The sequence below is a fragment of the Chanos chanos genome, chromosome 12 (genome assembly GCF_902362185.1).
Source record: "Chanos chanos chromosome 12, fChaCha1.1, whole genome shotgun sequence".
Classification (NCBI taxonomy): Eukaryota; Metazoa; Chordata; class Actinopteri; order Gonorynchiformes; family Chanidae; genus Chanos; species Chanos chanos.
This window is the reverse complement of record NC_044506.1, coordinates 11,064,049-11,085,864: the sequence shown is the minus strand read 5'-3', so window position 1 is coordinate 11,085,864 and position 21,816 is coordinate 11,064,049. Positions and strand designations below refer to the sequence as shown.

Here is a 21,816-nt window from a genome sequence, read left to right as displayed (position 1 = left end):
ATTTAAATGTAATCAAAAGGGTTTTAATGTCGTAGTGCATGTTGGTGTTTGCAAGTTGTACTTTTATTTGCGCTCTTTCACTTTCAGCATGATTATTATTATTATTATTATTATTTTCCCTCTGATGTTTTTTTTTTCCTCTTTCCGTCCTTTTTGTTACATTTTATGATATGCACTGGAGCATAGCTCATCCATTTACTGTATGAAATCACCCAAAAGCCTTATATATAGCTTCTGTAAGACAGCCATTGTCTAGGGGGTCATTTGCTTGTCAGCATGACTTTTCAGTGTGGTCTAAACCACACAGTAGTGACCCATCAGTTCATAATGCTAGAGTAATGCTCTGTCAGCTCCTGATTTGTGTCTTGTTTTCTTGAGTTAATACAGTATATTAACATTGAACAAACAGAGAGATGCTTTCCCAGTTGTTTCTTAGAATAGAAGGGTTTATAGTCTCAATGGTTTGAGTGTTTGCTGTATTTATTTCCTGTTTGGGGGTAGGGTGGGAACTCAGTTGCTCAAATTAAACACAAATTTTGTCATGCGGTATTTTATTAAAATAATTTAAAAGAGTATGGTACACATTTGTTTTCCCTTAAATATAAATCTTAAGTTTATTTACTGATTTCGCAAAGTGTAGAACACGGGCATGGCTTTTTATTCGCTGGTTTCCGAGTAAGTTAATAATTCTTTATATTTCCCAACCGCAACAACTTTTTCCATTTTGTTATCTCAGGCTGTGATTTGTTCGACAAATATTTCGATATTCGTGGACTACTATGTCTGTACAGACTTTATAGTGCGTATCCCCTTGTTGTTGATGAACCTGTCAATTACCTTCATAACCAATAGCGGTTCAGACGAAAGTGTAAATCCAAGATGTAGTAAACCTCAATGAATCTATTTGCCATTTTGCAGTCAGTCATTGATTTTGGACCAATGACTTTTTACTTTATCTAGAGCACGAACCAATCAAATGGTAGCTTCTCACCGTAGTATCCTGCCCGCATATTTCAGCCAGTGGCTGTGCGGATGCAGTGTTTGTCATTTGGAGTAACGTAAGGCCAGAGGGGTGCCGAGACTTACGACATAGGATTACATTTCTCCAATGTGAAGTTTTTATTTTAACACGTGTATAGAGTTAAGTTACATTTAAGACACTTTAAAGTCAAAAGTAACCCATTCTCTGCAACGGCAATGCTGACAATTCAAAAGGACCAAAACATTTCGATGCGGGAACCTACACTGCTAAAAATGTAGCTGTTACCAGCAAGCTAATTCATATCCGCAGAAAACAAACTGAATTGGCTTCTTAAATGTGATTCGCAGTTCATCATGGACTAAATTCCCTTGTTCTTAAAGTAAGTTTTTTTCACCGTTGCCCGGGGGAACTGTTATCGATTTTTATAAATATAGAGTTTAATTTTTGGATGCCATATACTTCCCTAAGTAGAACTGTTGGTACTTCGTGGCAATCATGTCAGCTTCATCTGCGAACTCAACGCATCAGCAGCAACAGAGGGTCAAACGCAGCAATGACGGGTCCCCCACCTCTTCAGCCACCGGCGGCAACTGCAGCAGCAACAACAGCAGTGGCAACACGAGCCGGTTGCAGCCCATTCGTGCCACGGTACCCTACCAGCTATTGCGTGGAAATCAGCACAGCCCAACCCGCTCTCCCTCCTCCATCTCAGTTGGGAGCAACACAGGACCGTCAACGTCCCGCTGCTCCAGTCCCACCAGCCCGACGCAGCTGCTGCTTGCGAGCCCGGCTGGAAACGGCTCGGTGGACGCAAGGCTGGTCGCAAGACAGAGACGCTCCCCGCCTGACAACAAGAGTTCTCCAGAACGCTGTCCGAACTCGCCCGTTTTCAGAGGTAAACAGTAACAGCGAATTGTGATGTTTAATCTTTCTCTCGTTCTCTGCATCCAGCCATCCATCATGCATCAGACGTAGCAATGTTAGCTCACTGCTAGCCATTTAAGTGGGTCAGACTGTTGGTGGTGCCTTGTTTTCTTTGATGACGTGCGTTATCTTCTAACACTGGGGGGGAATCTTTCATGCATGTCGCTCTTGACAAATTGAAAGATGTGTTCTTACAAAACCAGCGAATAATTTTACACATAACGTATAAGCAAACTGGTCATATTCATTACCATCAGAAATGTATGGGTGGCTAAGTAAACGCCATTGGCCCACTTGCCCATTTGTTTTTTTCCGTGTTGGTCGTTCTGTTTGCAGACCAGACAATGCCAGTCAGTGCAATCATTAGTTTAATATCTGCAGAAAGCTATAAAGGAGATGTATTAATTGTATCGTGATGAGCATTGGTTTAAATTTGTATCGTGTCTCAGCTGATGCACCTCAGCCCGAGGCTGCCTTGCTAAGCTAGCGCTCGAGTCTGATAAACACGACTCTCCTTGGCTGGCTGTATAAAATGTTGGCAACGATAAGTACAGGACATGCAATCGCTCGAGCTTCAACTCTCAGCCAGGAGTGCTGATAATGACTGAGCATGTAAGTATTTTCCCAGGCTATAACGAGAGCGTTGTTGTTCAACATGGAAAGGATGGAAAGAATTACGTCGGTAATTGGAAGGTTGTATTAAACAGAAATGGGCCTTGCTGCGCATCGAAGACATAAACATAGCAGCTGTGACACACATTATGTGGTCTTTCATGGACTTTGCTATTGCAGCAATCGTTTTCTTCGTCCAAGGTTTAGAGTGCGCGTTTGGAAAACAGGAGAAAGTCATCAGTACTTGAGGTTTTATCTTATTTGTACATTGGAGGTCTCGTGGGTAAGGGTGAGTGAATTCAAGAAGGGGAACCTCAGATGCTGTCCTTCTTTTTATTACTATATGCAATATTCAAGGTCCGAAGATATGCATAGTGTGGAGTGAAGTCATTTAACTCAGAACTGTTGGTTAATGATGAACTTATGATAATGACGTGACATACTCTAACCTTTAAGGACATGTAGCCCAAAGTGCTTGATTGGATTGGACTTGCATAATGCCCAGCCAAGCTTAAATGTTTGTGTTTATGGCTCATCTTGCAGAATGGGCTCCAACCATTTCCTTTTACTAGGTATGTTCAGAGTAAAGACTGTGTAAGTGAACTTGTTTGTCAATGATGACTGGGTTAGCAATGTTTTTTTTTGTTTTGTTTTGTTTTTTTTCTCTCATTGACACAGCTGGAGGTTTTCTTTTCTCCTTTACCAATGTGACCTTTAGGATGTTATTTTGAGTGTAGGCCCTGAATCTTTATGCTTGTCATGGCATTTCAGCTGTCCAGCCTGATTATTGCAAAGCAATAATGGACGTTGGATTATATACCCTTTTTCAAAATGGCAACCCAACACTCTAATGTACTGCAGAGTAGTGCATTCTGCAGCTTCTTAGGGGCCAAGAGTAAGTAATGATGGAAAACAATGTGTGTGGTTGGACACCTTAAATGTTTGAGTTCCACACTTCCCAGTTGAAATGATTTTCACTTTAACCAGATGAGGATTCCATAACTTGGATGCAACTTGCACAGAACATCATTGTGCAACAACTCCTACCAAAAGGAGCAAGTTGATTACCATTAAAGGCATGTGGGCTCACCTTTGTCAGAATTATTCATAGACATGTAGACGGTTGAAGGGTTTAATGATTAGCCTTACTCGTGTAGTGTGTGTGTGTGTGTGTTAGGTTTTGTTTGGTCATGGGTGTTTTTTTTTTTAATTAGGTTTCAGTGGGCAAATGTATTCCAACTGTGCAGCTGAGCTGTCACTGTGTGTGGTTAGTAGCCTCTTATTATGTAACTCACTCAAAAGTGTGAGAAGTGATGGTAGTGCTGCATGGGCTTTGTTTGTTTAATGGCTGCCGAGCTTGTCAACAGCTTTTATGGCTTTTATGGCTTCAGACGCTGCAGATGTATAGTAAAATGCACAGGGCTGACATTTTAACCCATGATCTTTACAAGGCTTAAAGAGATGACGTCATCACCAGCGCCAGACATGGTCCAAGTGGAGACACTTTCATACAGTAAATATCTTTCATTCATCAACTTCCAAGCACCCACGAATTCTTTTACCATTGAATATCCATTCCCCACAAAGAATTGTATGATAAACTGACAAACGGTGCGGATTGTCTCGTAACTGAGATGTGTTCAGTGAAGACAGCTTTGTCTGTGTTGTCGATTCAGGGCAGTGTGTTGGATTTTGCATTGCTCCCACATTGTCAAAATATGTTGAAGTCACAGGGGGAAGGGTGTGAGGGCCATAGTTGTTTAGAATTTGTCTTGTTTGGTTAACTATTAACCCTCATTTCCCCTCAAAGCAAAACTCCCATAGCGTCATACGTATGGTATAGTTATGACTTTATGACCTGCTTTTACTTTGGTGATGTTTAAAACATTATTCCAATGTCACCAGGGATTTAAAAAAAAAAAAAAAAAGTTATTCTAAAGAGGAGGTTTTGGCAATTAACGTAGAGGACCAATATGTCCGTTGAAATCATCAATTATGTTTACTGGCGTCCCATTCATCTGCTTTTCAAGTTCCAGCAGATTTTGCCGCATGAAACCCAAGAGACTGTTCTCAAAGCAAATAAATTGGATCAAAAGAATACGATTTTGCAATTTTTCAAACATTTATGCGGTCTGGAGACGTGGGCATGAAAAGAGGAACAACATTTGTAACTTTGAGAGTGCATCGGCACTGAAGGAGAAACAGAGTAGAGAAAATGAAAAGTTACACAGTTTTGGTACCTATTTTATCTTCTGCGCGTGAGCCGTGATGACTGAGAATGGTTTAAAATACACACCCCTTGGCACAGTCAGCTGAAAAGTGAGAAATCGTGCTTCCTCTTTTACTCAGGTGGCCAGCAGGAAACTTGGGCTGCCTCTTTAGTCGTACACTGTCCTCAGTGAAGACCACATGTGGGTCTACACTCATGACAGATCTAAACCTGTATATCTGTGGTATGTCGTCCCAGCTGATCGGAGTCAGGCTGAAGGCATGTAGCGATGCCTGAATTCATTAACTCGTGGTCTAGTCCTCCATAAATCATACAGCATAGAGGAATTATTCTACAGGAGACTAGAGAAACCTCGCAACAGTTTAACTCCTACACAAACGAGAACAACGACACACCACACCCATATTAGTACCGTTCTTATTTTCACCACATCTGTATTACTAATTTAAAAACTTAACACAGCCATTACTGAAGCACTGCTGTCTTAATGAAATGAATATTAGCTGTAGCACTGAAGGACCTAATAGCATACATGGGTTTATATTATTCATGGGTTGAATTACACCATTCATCACATTGCTCTACATTGCAGGATAAGAGCTCTAGAGCGCCTTATCAACCAGAGACCTCACACGTTTCTGTGACTGCCTCCGATGGAATGGAAATGTCTCCTGCACAACTTGACTCACCAAAAGTGTCTCACCAAAAGAAAACATCCAAAACAAAACACAACTTCTGTGTCACTATTCCACAGTAGTGTCGTAGTATTACTTGTGAGCATGATTTGTTCTCAGACAGGTTCATGGTAAAGGATTAATGTGTAGGACGGCTGTGTGAGGGTCTGTGGAGAGGACAGACAGGTCAGACGGCTGGAGAGCAGGAGCTTTTTGACCCACAGCTGAACTCTCATCATATTCACTCCAGGCGGACACACAGGGATTATGACAGATTAGGACATCCCCCAATGACATAAGTCTAATTGAGAAAGCAAACCCCCCCCCCCCCCCCCACCTGCTCATTCTAGAACATCATCTCACACACACCCCCCACCCCCCTGCTACAAGTCTGTGCCAAACCAGTTTTGTGTAGTTTGAACAGTTGGAATGCTCACAATCTGTCCTCCAGTGTTAGTTACATTTATGAAAACACATAATTTAATTTAGATGTACGATGCAGAACTGTACGAATGATTCGGCTGTCACGGTTATTTTCATTCATAGTCTCTGAAATAAACCGCGTTTTAATTTGGACATTTCCCATGCGCAGAATTTAATGTTTGCCCAGGAAAAAAAAAAGAAGCAGCTGTAGTAATAGAAGAGGCCAGCTGTCGTAAGTTAGTACATACTTGTATGACAAGCCAATGTCAAACTAGAGAGCAATAGACTTTCCATAGCAGAGAAAAACCCCACTGAGAGACCCAACTGGGATCTGCCCAAGCCTTTTTTTTTTTTTTTTTTATAACTTTAGTCCTTCCATTGTTTACATCTCTATTTTGGGTCGGGGTGGAAAACACTGAAATCACAGGAAAGCATGCAAGAAGTTTTATTTCAGGTCTAGTATTGCTTTGGAACTTTTCTCATTTTTGTTCCACACAGCAGAGTGGTGAGTGTAAGTGTCATTGTGATGGAGGTCCTGTTCCCCTCAGACACTGAAGAACAGGATATGGTAGTCTCCTGAGGACTGTTACGCACTATTTTAGCCCTTTTACACTGCATTGTGTTACCCATCTACATTAGGATACTTTTCAGTGTAGTACTCAGATCCCTGTGTCAGACTGATTTTTCACTCTGTCAGGCGCCTTTGCAACCTACAGGTCAGTTAGTCATGAAGTAACACATGTGTATGGCAATGGGGAAACAAACAGGCGATTGTTAATGCAGAACTGGTTATCCAAAGCAGATTACAGTAATACCACATTGTGTGATTCACTGTGCATAGTACGTTGTCATTAGATTTTCACTGTGTGCCCGTTTTAATTGTGGAGCCTTCACTCCAGTGACGTGGTGAGGGTCTGCTACCTCCACGTCGGGGTGCCGACGCGTTTGCTTCCTGTCTCTTGAAATTAACACAAAGACAAGACATTGTGAAGTATGGTTTGAGAACTGCATTGAGAACACCCAGAGAAAAACATGACTTGGATGACATTTTATTACTCATTAAAATATTCAGCAGAGTAAGTTAAACACTCAGCTGTCCCTCACGTGCTTCACACATGACATTTTCTCATCCCGATCTGCGTTTGGATCAAGAAGTGTTAACGCGCAAGCTTGGTGCATTTGCCCAGAAGCGAACATACTCACTTCGCCTCATAGGAAGTGGATTTATCACCTTTAAAACTGTGGGTGAAATAAGCTCTTCCCTTCTCTGTTGCGTTGAATGTTTCCTCTTTGCTCTTTTGTGCTGGGTCAGAGAAGTTTCTCATCCGTAAGCCTGTTTTCGGGACTCAAGCCCTTCAGCATCTGGTCTCTGGAGCACATTGTCTTTTATACGCACACGGTGAGATTAAAATTTAGGCTCCCTGCCACTCCTGTTGTCTGTCCAGTATTTTCTTGAAATCTGGATTTAAGTGTATGGAAATACAGTTAAATCCAGCCTATACTTTTCATTGTGTGTGTCATTACAGTGTGAGGTGGGTAAGGTTACACATGAGTCAAGACAATGAATTTGAAGACCGTTTTTATAACTTAATTTTAGATATGATAGTGGTAGAGTAAGATTTCAGGTTAAACAAAAGTAATCTTGGACAAAGCCTCAACTTGTGTGAACATGTAAACCTCATCTGGTTTACTGGCACATTTAGAAGATGGTGACCTAACTGTTAAGGGAAAATGAACAGTTAACTTTAAGTCCTTTTTTTGTTGTTTTAAAGTCCTTGACTTTTGAATGTGTCATGTAGTAATGTCGTGTGCCTCATGTGCATAGTCTGTCCCTTTAGTTCTAAACTACAGGAGAGGAGATATGTGAGGACATGACTTTTTTTTTTTTTTTTTTTTTTTGAGGAGAAAAGTTCACATTTGCATATTCCCAACCTCTCGGTTAGTTTTGGTTTCTCAGTGTGAAACCTACCTGCCCAACAGAACCCCCAACTGGGCTGATGACTGTCATACAATAGCAGCCGTGTTTTCTGCTATGCAAATCAACTCCCCATAGAGACCATATTGACTTATGAAACCGTGAAGCTTCCACATTTCAGACTTTTATGGTACGTGCATTCGCGTACCTTTCATGAGTAATTTTACTGAGAGATTTATTTTATATAGATTTAGCGAACGTCTGACTGTCTGCTGACATGCGCACGCTGTATCTGAGATGACTGTCACTGCGAGTTCAAATTTCAAGTGTCGTTTGGTATTAGGTTACTTACAAACTGTGATTTGACAGCAACGTATAGATAATATCACACATAAGCATGCATATATTTCTGTCCTCTTTGTACTCAAACCCTGCCTACAGTTTTCAAAATTCGCGTGGATTGTTGTGGTAGTGTAATTTACTCACTGGATGAAAACAGATACCTTTGATGAGGTCATCTAGAAATTAGTCAACATTTTAAACAACCACATGATTTGACACTCAGTGTATTTTTTTTTTATTTTTTCATTTTTTTTTTTTTTAATGCTTGGCACCCACTCACTCTCACACTTTCTCTCTCTCTCTCTCTCTCTCTCTCTCTCTTTGCACGTCCAGTACTGAACACAAATGTCACCTATTACTCACGCATACAGTTTGTGTAGAACCATTTACGCAGCTTTCCAATACGAAATTAAGACATTTTGGAGAGAGAGCGCACGACGTGTAGCTTTTAAGGCCTCTCTCTCTCCCTGTCTCTCTCTCTCCCTCTCTGTGCCGTGCTGTGAAAGTGTCAGTGTGCTCTCTTGTGAGGGCTCTTGGCATGGGCCTCTGCCCTTCTTTCCATCTGCTCTCAGGAAGCTGTAAAAAAGCAGGGAGGCAAAAAGCCTGGTGCCAGGGCATCAGTAACCAAATGCTATCCACACTCTGGGAGTCCCACTGTGAGGCATTTGGGCAAGTTGGATACAGGGCCAGCTCTGAGTCTGCAACTCTGTGTCTGTGTGTGTCTGTGTTACAATGCCTAGGGTGTCCCACAAATTAGCATAGCTGTTAAAGCCACAAAGCTACTTTACAGTTTGTCTGCAGAATTTAGTCTTCGCATCATTAAGTTTCTGCTCTCAACTTCAGTCTGTACTTCAGCACTTAGGTCATGAAGAAAACACTGTCCCCAGATCAGCAGGTGAGGGCATAGCTTAGTGTTGCCCCAGATTCACCGTTTAGATCCTGTTTTCGAAGACATTCTAGGTCTTTCTGAAGTACGTGACTGCCCGGGGTTGTCCAGGGTTGAAACTCGGTTCATTCAGGCATTTAGAAAAATAATTTACATTTGATAGAGTTATTGTTGCCATTATACGTATACATCTCAGATACATTCTTTCAATGCAAACAGTTCTTTCAAAAGGAACATTTCAAGAGATTTGTCACAGTTTAATTTGAACATGGTTCTTAGGTTGGAGTCAGGCTAGGTTGTGTTTAGTCTGTGGAAGATATACTGAGATGTGTTGAGTTCACTTTGACTGTCTGAGCCAAAGTTTAATACACTGATTCTACAGAACTCCAGTTTATAATATCTCACGTACTTAATAAAAATGTTCCACTTGTATTACAGAGTTTTGTCTCCACTTTGATTGAATTTCTTGAAAGGTAAAACAAATTTGTGCTAACTTGTTGAGTAGATGTGCTTATCCAAAGTGACTTATCAATAGAACTGATCCATGAAGCAAATAATGTATCAGTAATAAAGAAGTGTAATGTTTCAGCCAATTCATGCTTCTGTTTATACTTTGGTTTTTGGTCCATGGTTCGGTTTCTGTCATGCTTTGGCTTTAGCTCGACAGAAAATGTAACCACCTTAGACCTCAAGTTTTTCTTTCATTTTAATTTAAGGCATATGCAAATTTAACAGAAGAAGACAAATTCAATAGAAACGCCAACGAAGCTATTTAAAAGTGAGAAGGAAAGAAAACTAACCTTCCCTACCTTTTCTTTTAGGGTTCTAGTTTTAGAGAATCTTGGACTGTCTGAAAACAACACCTGAGCAACAGTTATTTTAAGGCAAATGACAATGAGTGGAATACATTTAAGTAACAGGACACTGTATTTTAAGGTTCTTTTTAAAGAAAATGACCACAAGAAATCTTAACTGTAGCACCAGTTATCTAAAGTTCATCTCCTAGAAAATCAGCATGATGAAGCTAAACTTGGGACTGTCGGTCAAGTGCGCCATTTCAGCAGGAAAAGAAACGCATGACGACTGCAAAACAGTGACTGACATCTCTGACCTCTCTTAGATCAGCGCACGGCTAGTTTGATAAAAAAACAACAAGTTACCGCATGGAGAAGCCTAGAGATTAGATCAAGTTTAATCATTTATGTGGATTTGTATGTTCCAGTATAACTTAGATCGTTTATGACCTGAATAATGACGGCGTGTGTTTGACTGTTATTTAAAATAGTTACCTGGTGGACATTGGCACTAAAGCCGTTGGAATAGTCCGCTCAGTAAACGCATTTGTGCATTGCACAGTGAGCACCGTACGTATATTTTTCTTGCACTGAGGAATGAAAAGAAAAAGAAAATGTGTACTGCCTTCAAAATTATGACTACTGTTATTCTTCATGAACAAAGGCACAAAGCATGTGGAATGATCTCCTATGCTAACATTATGGTTTCCCTTTCATTTGGCATCATGTTCGAAAGAAAAAACTTGAGTTGCAACCACTGAAAAAAAAAAAAAAAGGAAAAAAAAAAAAAAAAAAGGGAAAATTCACGGATCACTGCACACGTACCGTAAACCGATCTGTGGACTACAGAACCGCCACTTTGGGGTTCAGCGCAAAACCGTTACACCCCTAGTAATAAACAGTCCTCCTGGATTTTTCCCTTTGGTTTTGGAACTTGGACCAGTCGAGCTCCACTAGGAGGGAAGTGTAGTAAAGCTAAGCTAAACTGCACACACTGTAGAGGAATAGTTGCAATTCTTTTTTTTTTTAAATTTTTTTTTTAGCTTGGGCCTAAATTTGCTGTGCAAATTAAGAATGCATAAAGTAATCCCCTTTGCACCAGTTGACTGTGTTTGTCACTGGAACAAATGTCCGCTCTGCATATACACAACATGCTTCCAGAACTCTTCATGTTATTTGTCTTCTGCTTAAATTTGAGAGAGAGAGAGAGTGAAGAGAGAGACAGAAAGAGAGAAAAAGAAACTACATGTTAGTCCAAACATTCTAAAGTCTGCATTAAGTTGACTTTTGAGGTTTAAGACAGCTTGCTCTTATGTCTCTACTTAATAATCATTTGAACTTGGCGATTTACAGTTTATAGCGCAGCAGCAGACAATGATGATGAGATAATTACAGTGGGTGTGTGAATCTTTTGCAGCCTTCTGCGAGGCGAGAGCTGAAAATGGGCTGTTGTGTGAACCACCGCCAGATCTGCACGCTCAGCAGTAAAACAGCACTCAGCCAAAACCCCTCCACACAGACATGACCAAAACACAGTTTCTAGGTCTTTGCTAAAGCATTTCCCCGATCTTGAGGTTGCACTGCTCAAATGCCATCTCTCACGTAGTGCATGCGTGCATCAGGATAACCCCCACCCCCCACCCCCCACCCCAAAAAAAGTAACGTTAAAAAAAAAAAAAAAAGAAAGAAAAAAAAAAAGCAACCATATCTAACACCTCACTCAGAAATGTGAGGTTCAGCAGAGGATGCAGCGTCTGTGCAGTCTCATGTGACGATAAAGGAATGCTGTTCTTAGACACCCGTCCTGTTTGGTCAGCTTTGGCTCAAGGGCACAGAGCCGTGTTTGCCTCCCAGGGCTCTGTTTTTCATAAAAAGCCCCAGCTCCATTTACTTTAGACGCCCTGGGCTGCTGTATTTACACAGATACCTGAGACTGACTGTTGAAACCCATAAAGGTGATTGGGAACTCTGATACTGTCTGCACAGCGGTGCCGCAGAGAGAGGAAGAAGAGAGAGAGAGAGAGGCGTAAATATTGTCCTTTCCACGGCAGAAAGGTGCTACGCTCCGACTATGGTTAACATGATATTCACACGTCCTTGACCTAATTCCCGTCCCCACCTCGGTCTCTGGGAGACGAGGGATATGTCTGAGGTATTTTTATCAGGTGTTCGGTTGCTTTTGAAATGGACTTGTCCTGCTTGCCCTCAAATAAAGGGTAAGCAAGACCTCTAGAGTGGCTTCCTTACAGAAAACGTACAATCCTGTACCGTTAACCGCCGCCCATCCCCAAAAACACCCCTCTTACTTTTGAAATCTTTACTCTGTAGATAAAAACAAAAAAACCCAACTTTTTTTTCTTTAAAGCTTGGGTGCTTTTGTGCCGGTGGCATTAAACAAAACAAACTCTGGTGAAGGAGAGTGTGGAAATAATCTGCATCAACACTCCCTTCCCTAATAAATGATCTGGGATCCTGTCATCCTGGATTAGTACACCGTGACCCCATCCATTACTGACAAAAGGTGCGTTTGAGATAGTGCCGATAAGCCCTACACCTTTTTGGTTAATGATTACGGGAGCTGTTGGAATAAAACACGATTTGAATGCTGCTTCAAAGAGATTATTTTCCTGTGGATATGCGGAGTGTTGTTTTAACGCATCCTGTGTACATATTAACTTGTGATACGTACAACAGGAATAACCATACTGCAATCAAATTTTTTGCTCTTCCGCTTATACTCTCTTTATCTCTTTCCCTCCCACGTCTGTCTTTCCCTTTCTTTTCCTCTCTCACCACATTAGTTGAAAGGTCGAAGTCGCAGCAGGTGCGAACCGCGGGGACCATCCGACGGACTTCCTCCCTGGGAGCGATTACCGGACCCTACCTCACCGGGCAGTGGCCGCGAGATCCCCATGTGCACTACCCCTCGTGCATGAAAGACAAGTCCACTCAGGTAGGCCCAGAGCTCTTACCCTCTCCATACCGCTCTCTGCCTGGTTACAGCTCGGCCTGTCTGGGTGGCTTCTGCTTTCCAGCAGAGGTTGAATAACTCGCCATTTGCATATTATCAGGATCAGCATACTGTTTTCACCATCCACACACATCTGTCTGCGAGCTTCGCGTTTGCTGATGGTTGGAGATACGGAGAGGTAGAAGGCAGAAGGTTTTAATCTTGTCATCTTTAAAGATCAAATATTTAAATTGCGATGGTTCGTTGAGTCTGTGCGTGTCAGTTGTGGTATTAAATTTAACCAAATGATTTCTCTGAAAGATTTGAAATTCATCTTAAAGGCTTCACCTCGTTTGTGACGTGTCAAACACGGTTAAACCTGTCTTGTTTAAATATGTGCAGATATTGATCAGGTATGTGGATTGTGTTTAAGATCTTTCTTTGACAGCTTTTTACCACTGCAAAGGATCTCCAAAGCAGATGTTACAAAAGCGTCATCCAAAGTGCGAGCAAGCTCTCCACCGGATAACCGAGCGGTGATCATGTGTGCGTGTTTGTCAGAGGGCTTTTAGCCCTGAACGCATCATTCAGTTTAAATAGCACCAGTTACAGAGGTGTCTTTACTATTCCCATAGAAATAAGATAAAAACTGGTCTCACAATGCATCCTCATCTGATGGTTTAGAATCTGGATAACTGGGTTCTTATCAAATCCCTCAATTACTTCAAATGTAGTTGAAACTGATGCACTGATGTGTACAGGTGGTGACTAGGTGTTTGATTAGCTTGCTCTCACCTGTCGCCAGGTGTTTTAGAGTCCCTCTAGTACAGCCCCCCCATCCCCCCCCCCCCAAGTCCCGCACACCACCTGCCTCCACTGTCAGGGTGAGATTTAGCACCTGTATTAGCCGAGTCTTTCCAAAGGCAATGACCCCTTGCCCCTAGCACTCATTAACCAGGCCCTGCCTTTCAGCCACACAAAGGTCCATTTGTGGGGAACCAACATGTGTGTGATCCTACTTTACAAGCTCTGCATGTCAACTGAACCTTTTTTTTTTTGGAGAGAGAGAGAGAGAGAGGAGACTGCAGCTAGACTACTCTAATTTTTACCGGTATCCTGTTTCTCCTTCTCTACCGCTGTCGTGGATTGCTTGCAGTCCTCTCTCTAGCTCTGAAATTCCGAGCGGTTTATGACACAATGAGACATGTCAGCACATGTTCTGCTTTTCTTGAAATGCATGCTTACATTAAGTTCTGTGTATGTAAAGCTGCCAGCTGGCTCAAGTGGAGATGCAGGTCAAGAACAAATATGCCTCAGGCACTCCCTTGAGAGGAAAAAAAAAAAAGTACACATTCATACGCAAGTGAGGTCATATGCTAATCTCGCGGGTTTTTGGGGCTCTAAAAATACTGAATAGTATTTCTTTTATCGAGTTACAGTTTCATTCTCATTTACATTTTCCTTTGAGTGGAATCTTATGGTCGAATAGCTTTTCTTCTGCATGTTTCTCAGCCGTCGTCTTAAGTAGCGTCACCCGATTCTTTCTCAACCGCAGGGTTCTGATAAACACTGAGAGTGTGCCTGGGCCCGTGCATCCTGTTTTCAGTGCTGCACAGCAACCTGCCCCTGCCCCTGCCCCTGCCCCTGCCCCTGCCCCTGCCCCTGCCCCTGCTTCTGCCTCTGCCCCTGCCTCTGCCCCTGCCCCTGCCCCTGCCCCTGCCCCTGCCCCTGCCCCTGCCCCTGCCTCTGCCCCTGCTTCTGCTTCTGCCCCTGCCCCTGCCTCTACCTCTGCCTCTTCCCCTGCCTCTGCCCCTGCCTCTACCTCTGCCCCTGCCCCTGCCCCTGCCTCTACCTCTGCCCCTGCCCCTGCCCCTGCCTCTACCTCTGCCCCTGCCTCTGCTTCTGCCCCTGCCCCTGCCCACATATATATATATGTGTGTGTGTGTGTGTGTGTGTGTGTGTGTGTGTATGTATATATGTGTGTGTGTGTGTGTGTGTGTGTGTGTATGTATGTATAATTATCAGACTTTATCAGGCATTTTGACCATTTGTTAATTAGGTGCCCCATCAGTGGCTTTCTATTGCATTGTGTCATCCACTTTTGACTGTACAAAAACCAGAGATACTTTCACAACACTAGACAATTTCCTTATATCGAGCCCTGAAATAGTGTGAGTGTCCATTGGAATAGATGTGCAATATATTTTGGTAAAGTTTTCTTTTCTGGTTCAACCTCTCTCTCCCTCTCTACTCTCTCTCTCTGTGTGTGTGTGTGTGTGTGTGTGTGTGTGTGAGTGCGTGTGTGTTTCTCTCTGTGTGTGTGTGTGTGTGTGTGTGTGTGTGTCTCCTAACACACTGCGCCTTTGGTTTCACCCTCTGTCCTCTGGCCTTGCGAGAGCTTGCCTGTGTGGTGCAGTGCTCGTTTACTCCGTATCTAAACCCACTCTGGCAAGCACTCATGCACGTCCTCCTCTGTGAAGAGGTGACCGCATCCAACTCCACGTGCATGGTTTTTTTGTTTTTGTCTTCCCCTGTTTCTTTCTTCCTCACCTTTTTTCAAAAGAGGCCATGAAAAAATGGTGGGGGGGGGGGGCTTCAAAGCTCTCTCTCTCTCTCTCTCTCTCTCTCTCTCTCTCTCTCTCTCTCTCTATCTCTCTCTCTCCCCCTCTCCCTCTCTCCATTTCCTGGCTTGCTCCTGTGCTGATCTATTTACAAAAGGGCAGCCTTTGAAATGTGACGTCTATCGGGCAGATGAATGAAAGAGGGCCTCACCGTTTCATGACTCTGCCGCTAGCCCAAGCAGTGACGGCCTCTGCTTACCCCCACAGGCGCTGCTAAAAAACCCGTCCTCATGCATGACTGCTCCAGTTATATGTACTGGGGCTCTGAGCTGAGCTCTCCAGAAGGTAAACTAGCATGCACACACACACACAGTGGTTTCCTTTATCCGACCACAGGAACCCTTTTAAAGTCTGCTGTTCCAAACCAGCCCCGGGTCCCAGCTGCCCGTGATTCGGAGGCCAGCATGCATCAGAAAAAGCCTTTTTCTTTTTCCTCCTCCAGACCCCCCCCCCCCCCAAAACTCCGTCTGTTGGCGGAGGTCAGCCAGGGGGTCACCAAGGGACGCTAGCGTCTTTTTATAACCGCTTGCTTTTTCAAAGAAAAAAAAAAATTATCGCTCTCAGCTGTGCTTTGGGCCTTGGTATTTCCAGACCTCAGTTGAGTGCACTCAACATACTGCACTCAAGTGTGTGTTTCTGGGATGAGTGTAGGGGAGAGAGAGAGGGTGTTGGAAGACACAGAAACACATAAATGAATCATGTAACCCAGTGTTATGTATTGCCTTGAAATGTCCTTGAAAGTTTTTTTGGGTCCATTAAGAGATTAAGGTGTAAGAGAAATGTATGTTAAAGCCCACTCAAATGCTTTGGAGAACTTATTAGGGATTATGTTATGATTGCAACGTGGAGATGGATGTTGATACAGTGTGTGTTTCTCTGTGTGTGTGTGTGTGTGTGTGTATGTATGTATGTACGTGTGTGTGTGTGTGTGTGTGTGTGTGTGTGTCAGACTCCTGGATGTTGGAGTGAAGAAACGGGAGAAAAGAGGAGCACTCACCAGCGCTCAGCATCCTGGGGCAGTGCTGACCAGCTAAAAGAGGTAAAGCAACCTAATGCATACACACACACACGCACACACTGGCTGACAGTGGCTAGCTAGCACATCTAGCGCCCAGCCCATTCGTTGTCATTACATGTGTTTCCAGGCTGAATATGAAATGTGTAACGTGTAAGCGTATAAACCGCCTCATCATTTAAGGCGCTATGAAACCGTAGTTCTCCCGACAGAAGCACAATGATGAGTTGTGCACTTTGCTTAGAGTGATCTCATCCTGCCCAAAGGCTCAATATAGCTCTCCATACGAAGAGACGACATGCACTCAGAAAACGCAGGCAGATGAAAAACGAAACCTTTCTCGCCCAGCTCGGAGGGGAGCTGCCAGCCGCTAACCAGTCAGTCCTTGTCTCCGCACGCCCGCCGCTATATATAACTTCCTGTGCGGCTTCAGACTTCCTCCGCTGCTCGGCTGTAGCGTTAGCGTTAGCTCAGATGAGGCGAGCTTATCGTTAAGGCTCAGTGCAGGCTGTGAGGATGCTGCAGGGAGGGAGGAGGGAGATAAGGCTATCTCTCCTCCGTAACAGCTTACTTCCCCTCTCAGCAACGGCCGCAACCTCACATGCTTTATGGGTGGCCAGGCAACTGTGGCCTCTCCAACAATGATGCAGGTGTAGATATAAGAGCCAGGCCAGTAACATGCACAGCAGCACATCAGGGGGGGGATGTGTGTGTGTGTGTGTGTGTGTGTGTGTGTGTGTGTGGTCACTCAGCAGCACCGTGCTGTGGGACACCTTCCCTCTGATCCAATACGTTATTGGTCAAGCATGGAAAATCTTGTGATTGTTAACGCTGCAACAATTTAGGTTCTTTTTGGATTGTCCACGCACACCTAGTTTAGATTTCCGCTTTTTGAGGTGGAGGTGTAATTTTTCTTTTTGGACTTCCTCTGCATCTGGTTCTCTGGAATTCCCAGTTGCATTTCATATTCTGCATCTTTCAGACCCAAGGCCTCCAGGGAATCAACCTTCATTAAAAAAATGTACATTAGCATTGTCCTAGACAGTATACAAATGTTTCAGCATTTAGGCTTTGAAGTTTGTCAACAGGCTTTGTTTGTAAGGAAAATGCGACCCTCTATAATGTGCCTTCTTAGTTCAACCAGCTGTGTGTAACAGAAACAGTGGTAAAATTGCTATGTAAAACTATGAAACTCTGTCGTGTTTGCTGAAAATAGTTTCCCATGTGCAAGGGCTGCTCTTGTTTCGACTTTTCACCCCACCCTACACTACTTCCTGCAGGCAGATGATATCCATATTCATAAACACACAAGAAATCATGACTTGTCATTCATTAAACATAAACCCCAGCAAACATAGCACGTTTCTTGGCCTTGGCCAGGTCGTAAACAGCCCAGCGGCTGTTTGCCTCGTTTGGAAGTATTTCCGAGAGAGCGATTTTAAACTATTTTCCCCTAATCACGTATAGGAAGTCTATGTCCTCAATCTACACATTTTTTTTTTTGGCCATGTCTACATCAAGTGCTTCCACTTAGTAGCTCACAGCTCTTTACATTGCCTAAGTGGATTTAGACTATGTTTATTGACTTAAGCTGATGTTTTACAAGGAAGCGCATTCAGTTTGCTTCATTAGAGCTGAACCATACTATGTGTTTTCAATTATTGCATGTTTAATGTTACAGACACACCAGTACTTATGGCGCCGCCGGTAAATGTTGACTCCAAGAACACTCTTTCTGTTTTTTTTTTCTCTTCTTTCTTTCACATCACAGCGGTTCTTATAGTCAGAATGGACTGTATCAAAACACGGTTTGACACTCCTAATTACCTTGCGCCACATTTTTAATTCCAAATGTAGCGGGCGGTACACAAAGGTCCTTAATGAGCTATTGACACAGATTTAGCGGAGCGCAACGCGACCAGGTCAACGTAGATATCACCCTTGACAAACAGAGTGCCTTTTTCATGACGGTTGATGTTTGGTCTGTTTGTTTTCCTGTTTTGTTTTGTTACCATAGAAGGAAAAAAAAAAAAAATGTTGACGCGCTAAAATGATTGTCAACCAATTCTTATTCTACTAGCATTGTGAATGAACCACTGAGTGGCATGTCCAGACTTGTTTTGCTGTGTTTTTCTCAGACACCCACTGGACAAAGTGGGCTGTGCTCTAGATAAACTTGGAGGAGCCTCAGTAAAGACCTAGTGATCATGCTGCTATGCTAAGATGGTGCTTTCACTCCTTGGCACCTTGTATTCTTCATATTATGCTCCAGACTATATGCTCCAAACTATTCAGTTTTCTGTAGCTGCCAGGTAAGTGCTTAGTATGTTGTTTTGCATGAAGTTTATCCTTATCTTTAAAAAGGTTCTTTTTGCCATCTGCATTTCAACTGTCAGAATGACCACTAGTGCATTCAGTGTGTCTTACACACACATGCGTGCGCGCGCACACACACACACACATGCTGCAGCAGTGTGGACGCATGCTCAACTGCTTCGCACATAACTACTCGTTTCCTTTTATGCAGCGCCCCCTTGTGGTGCCACTGAGTCATCATAGAAAAGATGACTGTGTGTCTTGGATGACTGTGTGTTTTATATTCAGCCATGATTTTTCTGACCAATTCATTCTCCACTGTCAGTGCTCATATGTCAATGCCACCAGCATTTTCTGTACATGAGGATCAAACAATATTAGAACAGTAGAAACAATTTCACAGTCTCTCTCTCTCTCTGTCTTTCTCTCTCTCTCTAGCAGATTGCTAAGCTCCGTCAGCAGCTCCAGCGCAGTAAACAGGGGGGTCGCCACAGTAAAGATCGTCTGTCGCCACTCCAGGGCTGTGTCCCCTCCATCACCTCTCTCAACACCACCTCCACCACCACAACAGGCAACCAAACTCAGGTCAACACTCCCTCACAACGGGCTTTTGTATAAGTACAGTCAGCAGACACGTCCATGTGTGGAGGGTATTTAGAAACTATTCAATTAAGTTCTCAAACTGAATTTAATGCATCAGCCTGTGTATGAATGTGTTTTTCGAACCTACGTGAATGTGTGTTAACGTTGAATGTGTATGACTGTGATTGTCTCCTGTAGTTGTCCATGTCGAAGTCAGTGCAGATGCCGCTGTCCAACATCACCGTGCCAAAGCCCACCATCTCCAGAGTGCCCAGTAGCATGGAGGGCATCAATCACGAACTGGAGAAAGTCTTCATCAAAGACAACGGAGAAAAGGAGGAGCTGAAGGTACTCACATATATATATACCCCAACCGATGGATGTATCGTAACATTGATAAAAATGACCAGGTTTTGTTTTGTGTTCATACTGCTGTCACTAGTGCTTGTCAGTGCTTGTCAGACTGGCAGTACTCTTAAAAAACTCTGCTTTCACAACTAATACCCCCCCTTTCTCTCTCTCTCTCTCTCTCTCTCTAAGGCACTGGAGGTTCCAGACGGGCGACGGGCTCCTTTTCCCCCTCAGCAGCGAAGCAGCAGCAGTCGCAGTGTGGACACACAGACGCCCTCAGTGCCTGGTCGCTCCAGCAGCTGCTCCAGCCTGTCCCCCTGTCCCTCCCCCGCCTGCCCGCACGGCTCGCACGACGGCAGCCCGTACTCCACAGACGAACTGCTCGACGACAGAGACAAAGGTCAGGGGAGAGAACAGCTGATTTACTTCTGAAAGTAACTGCTATTATTTTGACAATCACTTCCATGCACCCTTTCTGTTCATCAGAGTCTCCCAGATCTTTACAGTTTCAAGGGAACTTTGAGATTTAATGCCGTTAACTGTGGTTTATCAGAGGGCCTCAGCATCAAATCTCTCAAAATCTGCTCATGTGGTTCTTTTTCTTGTGTTTTTTTTTCTTGTTTTTGTTTTTGTTTATTTTAATCTGGCTGGGTGTTGTGTTGTTTGGCGTATGATGTGTTTCCTTTCTCTAAAGAGTTCTTTCTTCCTCCCCACAGACAGTGGCAGTAGCTCCCCTCTGCCCAAGTTCGCCTCCTCCCCAAAACCCAACAACAGCTACATGTTCAAACGGGAACCACCAGAGGGCTGTGAGAAGATCAAAGTGTTTGAGGAAATGACGTGAGTGGCGCTCTCATCCTACAGTCTATGTCTGATCCTTCTGCATCACTAGCTCATAGCAACCCACGCTCTGTCTGTGAGAGAATAAGGAGAATCTACTTCAGGACCAGTATCTGCAATCTCCACACTCTGACAATGCAGAGTCAGCCAAATGCACTGTGGTACATGTGTATGTTTCCCTGGTTTTAGGTTGTGTGTATTAGGAATGTAAACAAACGTGAATCTGTTCTGCCTTTTTCCTCTCTCAGGTCTAGACAGTCCACAACCGTCCCTCTCTTCTCCTGCCCAGACAAAAACAAAGTTAACTTCATTCCCACCGGCTCGGCTTTCTGTCCAGTCAAACTCCCTGGCTCTCTGCTTCAGCACAGCTCCTCCCAACCCGACAAGGATGATGACCCCGAGGCTGGCCCTAGCTCCGCCCTCCCAGCGGCCGCGTCGGGCTCCTACGCCCCCCTCCACCCCACTCAGGTCTCCACCAGCACCAGCACAGACGACCCCCCGGAATCGCCCGCCACCTCGCCCTCCCAACTCCAGGGGGCGCCCTCAGAATCTCCTTCTCAGCCACAGGACTTTGCTGTGAGCTAAAGCCAGGCAGAGCTGGCCTCTGCCACCCAAAATCCCAGATGCCCCACCCCCCTCACTCTTGCTGAAGGACCCCCCCACCCCTCCCAGCCCCCACCTCTTTGCTGAACTTCCACTATCTGCATGGCATAGCAACAAGGTCCCCACCGCCACCCAAACCCCCCCCGCCCCCCCCCCCAAAAAAAACCTACATACAAATCACCTTCATGTTCCTTGCATACTTTTAAACACTGTTCTAGGCAGGGATGTGAGTGGAGTAGTGTAAATGTGCGGTAATACCACGCTTTGCGCAAGGGGAAAAAAAAAAAAAAACATCGTAGACATGTTAGCACCAGAAGAGGTTCTTATTAAATTTAATCAAAAATAGGTTCCATGGACCTAAAATATGCAAAAGACATTTTAGGTATGAATTAATCGTTAATCTTTTAAGGAAAAAAAAACAAACAAAAAAAAAAAAACAACAAAAAAACAAAAACAGAAACTGGAGCGAGCAACAGGACTACATTTTCTCTCTTACTTTAAACTTGTATTTATTTGTTATGTCTCAAAGTTTATTTACATTCCACAAAACAGGATATGGTCCAAACGCGCGTTTAGGGTTCATTGTAAATCCATTTTCCCAGGTACTTTTTCGTTTTACAATCCTACCAATGAAACAATATCGATATTGTGCAATTTTTGCACAAATGTTGTCCGGTCCATAGTCAAGCTTGTTTGTGTGCTTAAAATTTAAGCGAAGCGGCTTACATATTAGCACTATAATCAGTTTGCGCAAAGTGG

The 21,816-nt window shown here is 43.6% G+C and overlaps 1 protein-coding gene across 1 annotated transcript; it reads left to right on the top strand.

Annotated features, from left to right (window-relative positions):
• The first annotated feature begins 1,477 nt into the window (after positions 1-1,477).
• On the top strand, positions 1,478-21,170 carry glcci1a (glucocorticoid induced 1a). The gene is made up of 8 exons (XM_030789354.1): positions 1,478-1,877; positions 12,584-12,735; positions 16,303-16,392; positions 19,126-19,269; positions 19,465-19,614; positions 19,807-20,017; positions 20,334-20,454; positions 20,703-21,170. The coding sequence occupies exons 1-8, from the start codon at positions 1,478-1,480 to the stop codon at positions 21,037-21,039; spliced, it is 1,605 nt and encodes a 534-aa protein (XP_030645214.1). The 3' UTR covers positions 21,040-21,170.
• Positions 21,171-21,816: the final 646 nt, after the last annotated feature.